We start from the raw sequence: 13,925 nt of genomic DNA, 5'->3' as shown, positions 1-13,925 counted from the left end.
ATGCATCCAGAGGAAGGCAACAAAGCTGGTGAAGGGGCCGGAAGGAATGTCCTGTGAGAGTGGCTAAGGACTCTGAGTTTGTCTGGTTTGGAGAAAAGGAGGCTGAGGGGTGACCTCATTGCTCTCTACAGCTTCCTGAGGAGGGGACATGGAGAGGGAGGTGCTGATCTCTTCTCCCTGGTATCCAGTCACAGGGCGCATGGGAACGGTTCAAAGCGGCATCAGAGAAGGTTCAGACTGGACATTAGGAAGAATTTCTTTACCAAGAGGGTGGTCAAACACTGGAACAGGCTTCCTAGAGAGGTAGTCGATGTCCCATGCCTGTCAGTGTTTAAGAGGCATTTGGGCAATGCCCTTAATAACATATTTTAACTTTTGGTCATTCCTGAAGTGGTCAGGCAGTTGGACAAGATGATTGTTGTAGGTTCCTTTCAACTGAAAATATTCTATTCTATTCTATTCTATTCTATTCTATTCTATTCTATTCTATTCTATTCTATTCTAAATTCTGTTCTATTCTAATTGTATGCAAAAAGCACTAGAATTGCTCCAGTTCCCAAAGAGATGCAGTGTGATGATGAATGGGATGGTCTAACAAAGTAGCAGTGGCGGAGGAGAAGGAGGATTGCTACAGCAAGGCAGGGGGAAATGGCAGCCTGAGCTGTGTCGTCGGTAGAAATGGCAGCCTGAGCTCTCCTCGGGCAAAAAACCAAGAGGCCTGGCACCAGCAGCATTGAGGAAGGTGGGGGAGCTCTGCTGGCTTGTCTTGGCAAAGAGTTCCCTTCCAGCTTCTGCAGTTAGAGCAAAGAGGCTATCCTGAGCATAGCCGCTGCCTCAGTGGCATGTGAGCTGAGCTGCTGTCAACTTGACTCAGCAGGGAAAAGGCCAGCACTGGCTGTTCATGCGGCAGAGCATGTTCATAAAGCTGCTTTGACAAAAAGATGAAATCTCTGTCCCGCATTTTTAAAACCCAATGTCCTCACTGTTCGTCTGGGGGAGCAGCAGCACCTTCTGGCCTGGGATTCCCAGGCACGGTGACTCCTCCCGCTCCAAGCATGTCACCAGTGCACTGACACCTGTTGCACAGCTCAGATTTGCCAGCCAAACCGCCCTGTGTGCCAGGCTGGCTGCGGGTGCGGTGCTCCAAGATTCCCTTCCCAGCAGATATGGATTCAAACTTCTGGTGTCAGTAGGGTTAAGCCAATGACAGAGCAAGGGATTCGCCTGGTGGCACAGCGTCTCCCTGATAAATCCCTGATAAAAATAATTTATTAAGCACGTGTGAAAGCGCAGGCTGCCAACTGCTCTTTCAGACCCTCTGAACTCAATGAGGCTGGGCCAGGGGGACTGCCGTCCACAACCTCCTCCTCCTTCAACCTGCCACCACGAGGCACCATTTTTGGTCCCAAGGGAAACGAAGGAGAGAAATGGAAGTGTGAAAAAGCCCTTGGGTCTCTCTGAGGTAGCACAGAAACCCATGCCTCCACCTGGGTGCACATCTCAGCAGCACGCCACCTCCTTTCAGACTGGGATGGCTTTAGGGCAGGACCACTGGCCAACAAACTGCCAGCCCCACTTTTCCTCAGGCTCGTTATGAGGAGGTGTATACAGCTGGACTCCTGCACGTGGGGCTTCTACACACATCTGCTGAAGATCTTCAGCCTGCAGCCAAAGACCACGCGAGGCAGCCTCGGCAGGGAGCGGGACCCTTGAGAACAGGAAACAATCCCGTCGTGAGAGAAGAGGCCCGCAGAGAAAGACCTCGGCCCTCCTGCATCTGCTCTGGTGCTGCGGCAGGGCCGGGGCCGCCGCGAGCCTCCCCGCGCTCTCCCCTGCCTGCAGCCAGAGGCGGGCGCGTGGGAAAAACCCTGAGGAACGGCGACCCGGAGCTGCTGCTGCCTGGCTCTGAGCCCTTCCCGCGGGGGAAGCGGGGCCAGGGCGCTCCCGCCGGCCGCACCTCCCCAGGGCCGCGCCGTGATCCTTCGCGGGACAGCGCTGGCCCGGCCCGGCGGAGGAAGGGGCGGCGCGGCGCGGCGGCGGCGGCTGCCTTCCACTTCCGGCTTCCCCGCGCAGCCGCAGCCCGCGCCGCTGGGCCGGAGCGCTGGCCGGAGCCCCGCCGCGCTGCCATGGCGCCGAGGCGGCGCCGGGGCCTGGCCGCGGCGGGCTCCCTGCTGCCGCTGCTCTGCGCCCTGCTCCGCGCCGCCGCCGACACCAGCACCGGCCGGGTAGGTCTGGGAGCGGGAGGGGGGGCGGGGCGGGGCGCTGAGGGGAGTGGGGCCGGGCGACTCCGTGGGGCGGCGAGGCCGGCGGTGCCGCAGCCGGGACCGGGATGCCGGGGGACGGGAAGCCCGGGGCCGGGTTGTGCGCTGTGTTGGCCCGGGGGCGGGCTGGAAAGCTGGGCGGGCAGCGGCTCCCCGGCTCCTCCGCGCCCGGCTCCAGCCCCGTCGCCGCTCCTGGGCGCTGCTGCCCGCCGGAAGCCTTCCGCATCTCCTGTAGGCCCTCCTCGTGCCGCTCTCCGAAGCGGCCGGTCTTGGTTGCTGCTGCCGGGCTGGGCTCAGGTGTGCGGCCACAGCCGCTGGCAGCTCCTCTGCCTGTGCATGGGCAGGGTGGGAGCCGGCAGGCGAAGGCAGCCGTGCCCCTCCTGCGTGCTCTTGAGCATCATCCTCCCGGGAGGAGCTTCTCTAGCGCCTGTGCGGGCATCGCGTGGTGTCCCTTTCCCTCGCCCGCTGCCGCGCCCGAGTCTGGCCGGGAGGGAAAGGGGATGCGCGAGGGCAGCCCCACTCAGAGCTGTTTTGGTTACTGTGCTCTGCCCTTGCTCCTCAAGGACAGCTTATTTTGGTCAGACCGAAGGTCCCGTGTTCCAGCATGCTGTGTTTGTCAGAGGCCAACGCTAGATGCCAAGGCAGTGGTAGCGAATGTCCAGTCTCCAAGCAGTTTTGCAGCTTGGCTTTGTCTTAAGCCATTGTTGACGTCCGTGTCGAATAGTGCTGTATGTCCATTTACATGGTGAACTTTAACGTGCCTGGCCCAGATGCTGTCTTACACCTTCTTTTTCCTGCTTTGGAAGCAAGGCCTTTCATTTTTCCCATTGGATTCTGGCATCTTCTTGTTGCCACAAAGAAATGGGGATTGTTGTTCCTCTTGTGCTCCTCCTGACTTGAGCCCCTTTCCCGCTGCCGTGTTACGTTAAGGGAAGATGTGCCTCTCCTCTCCCCCCTGCTCTGAGTGATCAGGCTGCTGATGTGAGAGCAGCGCATGCAGATGATTCACCAGTGCTTGTGTGTTGAGGGCTGTGTCCTGTGGGTCAGATGGATTGTCCTTGTGGCTGGAAAAAGCTTACAGGATATATGTCAATGTCACGGCAATCCTGGTCTAAGTATTGAATCAAAGGGCTGGGGTATTGGCCAGAAGAAAGAAACACTGGGGTGTGTGCATGAAAAATTATGGTGAAAAGTTTATGAAAGCAAGCCTTTATTCAGGTTTTATTGGCATTTGCACTTAATGGTGAATTAATATTCCTTTTTCTCGTGGTATCAAAGTGAGGGGTGGGAAGAGAGGGGAGGGGAAAAAAAATCCTCAATTAATGGCTGTTTTTGAAAACGTTGTCCTTACCATTTTGACAACTTTGACAGGTGGTTTTAACTAAGGCTGCATTTTGGGGGGGAGGCAGGGAAAAGGCACAAAGCTTCTTGAGGAGACTTGGCTATTTTCCTGTTCTGACAGTTTGCTAGATATCTGCTATTAGTAGAGGAAAAGTTGATTTAACCAGAGTCCCTGCAAACTTTCTGAGTGTGGTTTTTTTTGTTTGGGTGTTTTTTTTTTGTGTTTAAGAAATACTCCTGTGCTCAGTGCAAGCGTAAAGCTGAACCTGTGTTTGCGGGGATTGCCTGGGTCTATTAAGCTGTTTTCTTGGAGTAATGGTCCAGAGGCAGCAGTAGGTGGTAGGCAGTGGCTTATTGGGACCATGCTGCTGTGGAGACTGAGAAATCTCGTGATGGCAAGGTGACAGGGTGCGCAGGAGGTCTCTGGAACAAGGACGGAGCTTTTCTGGTGCTCCAAAGACCTAAGTCTGCCTCAGTTATTCAGTTGGGATGACGGCCATTTTTAATTGGCAGGTCTGCATTGTCCTGTCAGGACAGGTGATATTAAGCTGGGTCTTCAGCCCTTCCCGGGGATCAGATTACATTACCAAACCTAACCAAAAAAAGAGAGGTGGTTGAATATTTTGGGCTAGTTTGTCACTTTTTCTTTTGAGGAAGTGTTCTGATCTGTTAAGGTGAAAACTTACCATGGCATCTTACCATCTGTTTCTTTCTTTTTCAGGGTTGGTTAAAAACTTACGGCTACTTACTTCCTTCTGACAGCCAAATGTCTGCCTTGCAGTCAGGAAAAGCTGTGCAGTCCGCAGTTGCCACTATGCAACAGTTTTATGGGATCCCAGTAACAGGAGTTTTGGACCAGACAACTATTGAGTAAGATTAACGTAGGCTAATTTTGTCTTTCCCTTTCTTAACGCATTATCGTATTACCTGGGTAATTATTCCATCCACAAGAAGTCCTCAAAAGGGATAGATTTGACTGACTCAGCCAGAGAAGTCTTGATTATGAAAAGGTGTCCCTAACGAAAACATGTGGACAACTCCACCTTTTCTTTTTGCCAGCAGTACTGTTTGTGAGCATGAGGAGAAGCTCTTGTTAAATGTTCGTCTTTGTACATAGATCCCACTGCTGGTGCACAGGCAAAGCATGTGAGCTTTGAATCCTGTGAGCTTCTGAAAGTGGAGAACATCAAGGGTTTCATTTATTTCCATCTCTGTCTGGATTTAGGTGAAAATCTGGCTCCAGAAATGGCTTCTAATGTATTTCTTAATTAATTGGAGTTGTGGATCTCCATAGATGCTCTTTGTGGAGTTGTGAGTTGAAGTGAGTTGTAGCCTGATGACGATAGTCAAGACTACTTAGCTGTCGATAGTTGCCATTTGTTGGACATTAGATGTTCTCTGCTGTATGCTGACTACGTGTTGTTTGTGATCGGTGTCTTGATAGCACAGGAGCATTGGTCTAAATCACCTAGGCTGGAGTGACTTTGTTCTTTAAGGCTGTTGCCTTTAGTCTGCTCTTCAGTGTGTACTGTGAGGTGTGGTGTGGAAGTGGTGTTCTGGTGTGGAAGTGGTGTTTGTTGCTGCTGCCTGACTGGCTTCCTGCTGTCTGATTTCCTGGATGTCGTGTATTGGCTGAATCTGTCTGCTGTTGATCCAGACCAACTAGGGGAGCATCTGTTGACTAAAGCGGGATGCAGATAAGGTCTTACTAATGCTTTCTGGGGGAAAGAAGCATCTCATGGTGAGCAAAAAAAGAAATAATAGAACTTGCTTAGGCCCTGCCTGAGAGTTTTCCCTTGACCTTTTCTTATTGCATTAGCAGACCCTTTTAGTGCGCTCTGCCTAGTTCTTCATCTCTCCTGTTATGGCACTCTTCTGGCAAAAGGGACGCAGTAGCACAAAAGAAAGGGGCACAAAGTAACCAAACAATGTGAAGAACAAAGGGGTTTGCTTGTATGCTTTCTAGACTACAAGAAGAGGGAGAAACAGAAGAAATTAGTGAATTAAGCAGGAGGGGATCATCCTGGACCGGGAGCACCTCTCCAGTTAATGTAACATTCCCTCCTTTAGCTTACAGGAAAAGCCCCTTGTTCTCCATTGAGAGAGAGAGAAAATCCTGTTTGTTTGCTTTTCAAATGAGTTGAAAATGAAATGCTTTTTAAAGGTGGGGATTTTCTATCCGAGATCTCTTTGCCATTAATAACAGAGTTTGTAAGTGAATGCTGAAGCAGAGCCAGAGACAAGGTTGTGTGTGTGCAGTTGGTGTGTAGAAGCTTGCAGTTGGGATGTTTATGGTTGGAACAAGGTGGGGGAAGAAGTGGCTATGATATTGGGGTGCTAGTTTGGAAAGTTAGGGAACTGCTTCTGCTGCCCTGTGGGTGACAGGGGAAGGGAGCAAACTGCATGTGGGAGTCCCTGCTTTAGTAAGTGAAAGTATTTTTATGGAGGAAAGGAAAGTGTTGCCCACGTTTTACTGAGTTTATATATGGGCAGGGATTGATTGGTGCATGAACACCCAAAGGCTGATGGGTGAAAAACCTAGATGTTTCCCTCTTCTGAAACTCAAGTCTCCAAAGGCTTGAAACCTCAGCTACAACCAAACGCGGGTGTGCTTTGCAGGCATGTTCAGTTGCTCTACGTCCATCTGTCCTGAATCAGTAGGTCCATATGTTGTATGGCAGGGTGGAGCAGGAGTACCTACCTAGAAATTACATGAAAGGAAAAAGAGGTCCTAACTGCCGTTAGCAGTGAGCCTGTATTTTGAGTTGGAGGGGCCTTGTTGGGCTGTTACTTCCTCAGATCTGATTGTGGAAGCTGAGCGAAAGAAGAGCTGGCAAGGCAGGCTGGCTCTGAGAGCTCTGAATTACTCAGGCATTTGCTAAGCTGTTATTTCAGTCTGTGTTACGAGTTTTGAGATTGCAGTTATGAATTTTTCTGTCACTTCTGTCAGTGTCATAAGCTCTCTCCCTTTAAAGTGACTTTAGAATCAGTCAGAGTGCGAAGTTATTTTCTATGGGTTTTTTGTTAGGCAACAAATTCTGCATATTCTGTTTAGATTTATTATGGAAGCCTAAAGTTTTTCGTCTCCTTCCCCACATGTCCCCAAATCCCGAGCTTGTTCTTTCCTCCAAGAGTGGTACCCAAGTGTGTGAAAGCTACCATACAGGCACTGCCAGTGGGAGTGGGAAATGGGAAGGAACAACACCATTGGTGTTGCTTATTGGTACCCGAAAGGAAGGTGGGGTGGGGGTCGGTTCAGCAGAGGGGCTGTCTTGAGGGAGCAGGTTGAGGATGTGTAGTTTCCTGTAAGGAGAGCAGGGTAGAATACGTAAAACAGCCTCCTCGTACCCTGCAATTAACAGTGCCTCAGCAAACTTTCTGTCTGCCTGCAGCTAGTGGGTTGAATTGTAATTCTGCTTGGCAGCTAGGCAAGGATATAGTCCTGGGAGCGTGCCGGGAGAGAAGGCACGCTAGCACCTAACAAAAGTGGTGACAAAAGTGTTTGTTGTAATCAACCACATGGCCCTGGAGGGAACCAAGAAATAGTCTTACTTGTGTTGGAAGTGTCTTGTGTGTCTTGTGCTTTGTCTTGAGCCTGTTGTGTAGGTCCCTCACCTTGGGATGCACAACACTGCTGTTTAAAGATACCACTGCCACCAACTCAATAGTAGGTGATTGAGAGTGACAGCTTCCTCTGTTTAGGAGAGTCTTGTGGAGGGCTTGGAGCCTGAACTGGGGAAAGCAGCTGTATCTGGACAAGAGCTGGATGTCACTGCTTTTGGAAATTACCTGTTTTCTGCATGCCAAGCAGCTGGAGGAATGCAATATTCTATGCGTAAACAGTGCCAAGTATAAATTTTGATGATCCAGTGTTATTGGTGCTCCCATTTAAAAAAAAGGGGGGGGGGGGGAGCAACCATAAGTATCTGAATCCTGCTTCAAGTAATTGTCTTTTGTTGTTGTTTCTGACGTGATGTGCTTTTATAAATCCTCTGGAACACAGAAAGGGTTATCCAAACTGCTTAGTGGAGAATGGCTGTCAGAAAGCTCAGCTAAAGAAGATCAGTGACAGCAAGCTACAGCTTTGTGATTATTTTGCCATAGATCTGCTCTGCTGAGAAAAGAAGAGATGGCTGGACTTGCACCCTGGTCTATGTGATTAGACTAGGGCCCATATGTCTGGGAAGCAAGTTGAATCAGGGAGCTGATCCAGATAAACATTCTCAGCTTGACATTACACAGGCGGTTGACAGCTTGGGTACTGCCTAGCTCTAACCAAGTAGTTGGGCTTTTTTACTAGATCTGTTTCAGAAAGTGTGTAGCTGAGCTGTGGAACAAACTGTGGTAGAATATGGGGGTTGTCCTGGTTTTGGCTGGCACAGAGTTAATTTTCTTCCTAGTAGCTGGTATAGTGCTGTGTTTTGGATTTAGTATGAAAATAATGTTGATAACACACTGATGTTTTAGTTGTTGCTAAGCAGTGCTTACACTGGTCAAGGGATTTTCAGCTTCCCATGCTCTGCCAGGGGCACAAGACCTGGGAGGGGGCACAGCCAGGACGGTTGATCCAAGCTGGCCAAAGGGCTATTCCACCCCGTAGGGCGTCCTGCTCAGTACAGAAACTGGGGGGACTTGGCCGGGGGGCAGCGATCGCTGCTTGGGGACGGGCTGGGCGTCAGCCGGCCGGTGGTGAGCAATTGCACTGTGCATCACTTGTTCTGTACGTTCTTTTATCATCATTATTATTATTTTCTCTTCCTCTGCTGTCCTATTAAACTGTCTTTATCTCAACCCACGGGTTTTACTTTTTTTTCCCCCGATTCTCTCCCCCATCCCACGATGGGGGGGAGGGTGAGTGAGCGGCTCTGTGGTGCTTAGTTGCCGACTGGGGTTAAACCATGACAGGATTCAGACAGGCCTGAGTGTAATGGGGTTGAAAGAGGAGTTAGGCAGCCGTGCGTAGCATAAGTCTATTGGCAGCTTTGCAAATACTGATACCTCGGAAGCTTTGGCTCAAGAAGCCCTTAAAGTCCAGGGTGCAGGTATTGCAGCTTGCCTCAGGAACAGCCCGGTGCCCTGCCCTGTGTCCTTATGTTGTGATGGAACTGGCACAGGGGCAGGGAATCTGACTGTCTTTGAGGGAATTAACTTTTGGTCGGGTATCTATGCAGTTCTGATTGGCTTTGATAGCATGGGACTAATCTGTGTGGGGGCTGATTTGCTGCAGCCTGCTCAGCATAGGGCACGTGTTGGGAAGGGGCAGCCGGCGTTCATACATGAAACAGATGTTGAGGTGTGAGGTACTTGGCAATGTACTGCTAGTGTGGCAGCATAGCTAGCACTGTCCTGGAAAGTCCTGGTGACTTGTCCTACGCATCCACGTTGGTTTGGTAGCACTCCCCCGTTACCTTTTTGTCTTCTAGATGGTACTAGTAAAGATAAAACAGAAAGTTGTTTTCTGACTGTAATCAGGGCCTGATGATGGTGATGTTCCAAGTACTAGAGTTCTCATGAAGCTCAAGAGATGAAAACCTAATTCACACTACCGTTTGTGTAAGGTTATGCTAAAAACTCCAAACCATATCATGATGGGAATTTAAAAAAAAAATACTCAGGAAATATCTAGGAGAATACAGGCTACAGTAATCCTAGCATCTCTCTAGGAAAGTGGTAGAAGCTATGCAAAAGAACACAAATAAAGGACACTTGGAAAAACACAGTGTATTGAGGTTGAATTAATATAGCTTTTCTAAAAGCAAACCTTAGATGTACCGCTTTTCTTTGAAGGTGGCAGCAGTTGTGTGGGCAAGACAGATCTGATTTGCACAGGGTACTTAGATTTCTGAAAGACATACCGTACTGATAAATGTAAGGTAATGTAAGTGGGGAAGGTCTGTACTAGCTTTATATATACAGCTTGGGTTCTTGTCAGGTACAGTACAATATGTATAACAACTCTCATTTGCTCTGTTCTTGGTGGGGAGAAGATGACATGACTGCACTGAAATTTGTAAGCATCTGTAGTTTTTACGTATAGGAAGTGGACTAAGGAAAGGTCAGCTGCTTGACTGTCTGAACTGGGAGCAGGTATGTGTGCTGTGAAAGAATGTTCTTGTGAGGCTGTACAAGGCAAAGTGTCTGTCTATTTGTTTTTTTTATTTAAAAGCTGTCCTGGAAAGAAGTCTTGTAAACCATCTACTGGTGATGGCAAGACACTACCTTCCTGAAGGTGTGGGGCTAATATTTTTGATAGATAAGATGTACATTGTTTAGGCTCAAGCATGTGGGCACATATGGACTACTTGCCATTGGCTGGCTGCAGTTGATGGAGGAGTGGCTGCATTTGGAGGCCAAAAGTTGTCCCCCAGGTGGCCAGGGATGGGAGGGAAGCCCTGCTGAGGAGAGGGGAGGGAATTTGGTGTCCTGTGTGAGGAATCTGCCAGGATTGGCTACAATGCTCTTCTCATGTATGACCAGGCAGTGGCGTGTTTCTGCATCCCATGTCCTGCGGTGTGTTCTTAAGGCATTGTGTCACAGTGGACACTTGCCTTTGCTATCAGAGTAAGTGGGTCAAATGCATAAAATGCTTGAAGAATGCCAGTGGCAGTGTCCCCAGCAGCAGCCCAAGCAGAAGGCTGAGGGCAGTGCCAGTGTGCTTGGGAGGCTGTGGCCAGAGACTGCTTGCATTATTCCTGGGCTCTGGTCTCCTGACCTGGGCTGCACTGCAAAATCCTAAAGAATGTGGCTGGGACAGAAAGTTGCCGTGCTGGGACCTTTGGAGACCAGTACCTGTAGTTCCTCTCTTTCTGTCCCTGTCTTCTTTTTTTCCCTGCTTCCGCATGCAGTGATGGGCAGATTCGTTCCTCCATAAGCCACTTCTGACTTCTCTGGAGTGTGCCCACACCAGCAAACGGGATAGTATTTTGGGATACAGTCTATTTCTCCTTGTCAGAGAATCGTTTAGATTGGAAGGGACCTCTTGAGATCATCTACTCCAACCCCCTGCTCAAACAGGGACAGCTAGAACAGGTTGTCCAGGACCATGTCCAGTTGGGTTTTGAATACCTCCAAGGATGGAGACTCTGCCACTTCTCTGGGCAACCTGTGCCAGTGTTTGACCACCCTCAAGCTGGTGCAAGAAATAAGCAAAAGATCTGTTCAGGTAAAGGAGATAGGGGAGGAGACCCGACTTCTCTGATAATAGTGCATGGATCCCCACGCAAGGGACAGCATCCTTTGCTCTTCCAGTTCACCTGGCCATAGAGGCAAGAGTTTCCTACATCATGAGTGACCTCAAAAGAGTCAAGGTTTATAGGGAGGGCCTAACAGAATTTGGTGACTGTGACCCACAGATTGGGGTGATCTGTTCTGGTCATTACAGGTGAAAGCCTTGGTCATCATCTGGGAGAGTCATGTTTGCACTTGTTCAATCTTATCTAGTGAGTTATGAATTGGAGGGTTTTTTACTGGCACAGCAGCACTTTAACAAATGGAGAGTGGATAGGGTAGGTGATAGGAGAGTTTGATCCCAGTGCGCACACACGTGCAATTTTGATCTGGGTATCTTCTGTGGCATTATCATCATTAAGCTCTTGTCAAGCATAAGGGCTACCTGATCTAGTATCTGTATTTCCAAAAGGAAAAATGAATTCTTTTTGGTGTGCTGAGGTGTGTGGATTGCCAGCAGAGGTGAGGTGTACAGCTCTGTGCAAAGAGGGTAAACTCGAGAGAGGGAAGACTGAGCCCTTCTTGGTGTCTGCATTGGCCGTCCTTCAGAGTTCTTCCAGTCACCCCCTGAGTTCTTTAGAATCTCTTTTCCAAACTGTTAGCTTGCTTTTTCTTTCCTTCCCTTCCAGGTGGATGAAGAAGCCTCGATGTGGAGTTCCAGATCATCCCCACCTACGCCATAGCCGGAGGAAAAAGCGGTATGCACTAACTGGACAAAAGTGGAGGCAGAAGCATATAACCTATAGGTATAACCCCTTCCCTGCCCCTTTTTGTTTGGGGAAAAAACATTCTGTACTTCTTTGGTATGCAAATTTTGTAAGTACTTTTAAAAACTGGATTTCCCCTGTAATGCTTAGTTGAGGGTTTCATTCTCAGAACGTGGTGGAGGGGAATACTTCAGAGCAGTGGAGTAACTGAAGAGTCTACTCTCAATTAGAAAATAACTGATCAGTAAAGATGCCTAAATCACAGCCATCAGTTGTGTAATTTTGGCAGGAAAATCCTAGTAAGCCCCTTTCTGTTCCCTTAGAAGTCTCAGGCTCTAGCCCTTAGATCATGTGTCTTTAACAAACCATTAAAGCAGAAGGAACATCATTGTCTAGAGGCATGATGCTGTCTCCCTCTACTGATACGCAACATTTTACTGAATAATTATTTTTGCAGAGGTTTTACTTTTGCTTATGTAGTAGAACTCTTGCTTTTGTCCAGACTTAGGCCTGCTGAGGGAATATGCTGAAGTGGGCTACAGGTGTCAAATGAGTCTTACATAGTGACAGTTGTTTCCCAGAGATGTGTTTTGTTTGAGTCATTTAGGCCCTTAGCTTTTGAAAGGCAATTGCTGAATGACGCCAATGGAAATTTCTGACAATAAGAATGTCACTTCAAAATAAAATTGAGCCCTGCTCTAGTTGAAAGTATAGCCTTTTAATTTTTTTGGAGGGGGAAAGGAGGTTGCAGAGGAATAAAAATTAGGAATGTAGACATTAAGGAGAAGATACAAGTGAGCAAGGCTAAGACAGAAAGAAAGTCTGTGGTAGAATTATGAGTGACCAGCATGGGGAGGGTGCCAGAATGTGTAGGAAGAGATATGATGGTGTGAAGGGAAAGAGAATCAGGGGCTGGGGCACTCTCTCTTGCTTCTGCCGAGAGCTCTGAGAAAGGAGGAGGAGGATTCTTCAAGTAACGGTGAGGGACTGCAGAGACTGGGAGGAGGGACTAGTTCTGGGGAGTAGTTCAAAGCTTCCACCAATAATCATTCCTTTAACTCAAATTGTAAAGGGACACCTTCTGTATGTGAAGATCTGAGAGTCAGCTCCTGCTTCTAACCTTTTCTGGACCTTAGGGAAAACTGGTATATAATCATATAAATAAAACTTATCTTAAGCATATGCATAACCACAGGCAGCAGGTTGGCAGATGGCTTCACTTCTGCCATTGTCAAACTAGTAGTTGTTTAACTTTCCAATTTCAGTATTTGTAGTGTGCCATTCAGGTGACAGATATCTTGTTTTACCACTGTCTTTCATCTGTCAATCCTTATATTAAATTGAGCCAGTTTCATTAAAGACTGAAAGTTGTTTCCATGACACAGATATTTTATATTCCCCAAGCCAAGCTTAATAGGTCTCGAGTCTGTTATATGCACACACAAAACCCACCCCATGAACAGCACTTTTTAAGCTAAAGTTTACAATTATGGGAAATTTATATGCAGTTGAACTCTCCGCCCCCCCCCCGCCCCGCCGTAAACTCTGTATCATCAGCTGTCATGGACTGGGTTGCACAAAACTGGCAGGTCCGTCACTCCTATGAGCTCTTAAGTATTTTGAGTAGTCCTGAGAATGAAGCTGCTCATATAAGTAAGATTGTATAGTTTACTGAACGGTTTGTTTCTCAAAAAGAATTAGTCAGTTTTTTTCATACACTGGATTCCATTTTAGCATGATAATTTCAGACAAAATCTGAAGTAATTTACGTTTTTAAACTAAGTTACTTAGCTGTCTACACCAGAATTTGAAAGGTTGTCAGGTTTTTGGGAAGCAATGCAAGATCAACCGAAGTATTGGGAAGATTCTTATTAATAAATGTAGACTGGATCAGGGCTGTAGTTTTGTTGGTAACTTTATTTGTAACAGCAAAACTTTACATGCACAAAGTAGTGTCTGCAAAAATAAAGACCCTTTGGAAATGGAAACTGTGTAGGTGTGGTGATGTATTGGAATTATAGTAAGAAGTCTCAAATGTATTCTGCAAATTTAAACAACCCTTCTTTCTCATCCACACAGTGTCCACAACTATACCCCCAAGGTTGGAGAGATTGATACAAGGAGAGCCATTCGTCAGGCATTTGATGTTTGGCAGAGAGTGACACCACTTACCTTTGAAGAGGTCCCTTACCATGAAATTAAAAATGACAGAAAGGAGGCAGATATCATGATATTTTTTGCTTCTGGTTTCCATGGAGACAGTTCTCCGTTTGATGGAGAAGGTGGATTCCTAGCTCATGCCTACTTTCCTGGACCAGGAATAGGAGGAGATACTCACTTCGATTCAGATGAGCCATGGACCCTGGGAAATTCTAATCATGATGGTAAG

At 48.0% G+C, this 13,925-nt stretch overlaps 1 protein-coding gene across 4 annotated transcripts in view; it reads left to right on the top strand.

Annotated features, from left to right (window-relative positions):
• Positions 1–2,075: 2,075 nt before the first annotated feature.
• The window catches only part of MMP24 (matrix metallopeptidase 24), a 49,558-nt gene continuing 37,708 nt past the window's right edge, over positions 2,076–13,925 (top strand). The window contains exons 1-4 of one of the 4 annotated variants that reach the window (XM_075517553.1): positions 2,076–2,225; positions 4,324–4,472; positions 11,459–11,527; positions 13,616–13,920. In XM_075517553.1, the coding sequence (XP_075373668.1) occupies positions 2,127–2,225; positions 4,324–4,472; positions 11,459–11,527; positions 13,616–13,920 (622 nt within the window). In that variant the 5' untranslated portion in view covers positions 2,076–2,126. Of the gene's footprint in view, positions 2,226–4,323; positions 4,473–11,458; positions 11,576–13,615; positions 13,921–13,925 lie in introns of all 4 variants that reach the window. The other 3 variants (XM_075517552.1, XM_075517555.1, XM_075517554.1) reach the window with 3 other exon arrangements.

This window comes from Mycteria americana, chromosome 14 (genome assembly GCF_035582795.1).
Source record: "Mycteria americana isolate JAX WOST 10 ecotype Jacksonville Zoo and Gardens chromosome 14, USCA_MyAme_1.0, whole genome shotgun sequence".
Classification (NCBI taxonomy): domain Eukaryota; kingdom Metazoa; phylum Chordata; class Aves; order Ciconiiformes; family Ciconiidae; genus Mycteria; species Mycteria americana.
This window is presented reverse-complemented; position numbering and strand designations above follow the sequence as displayed.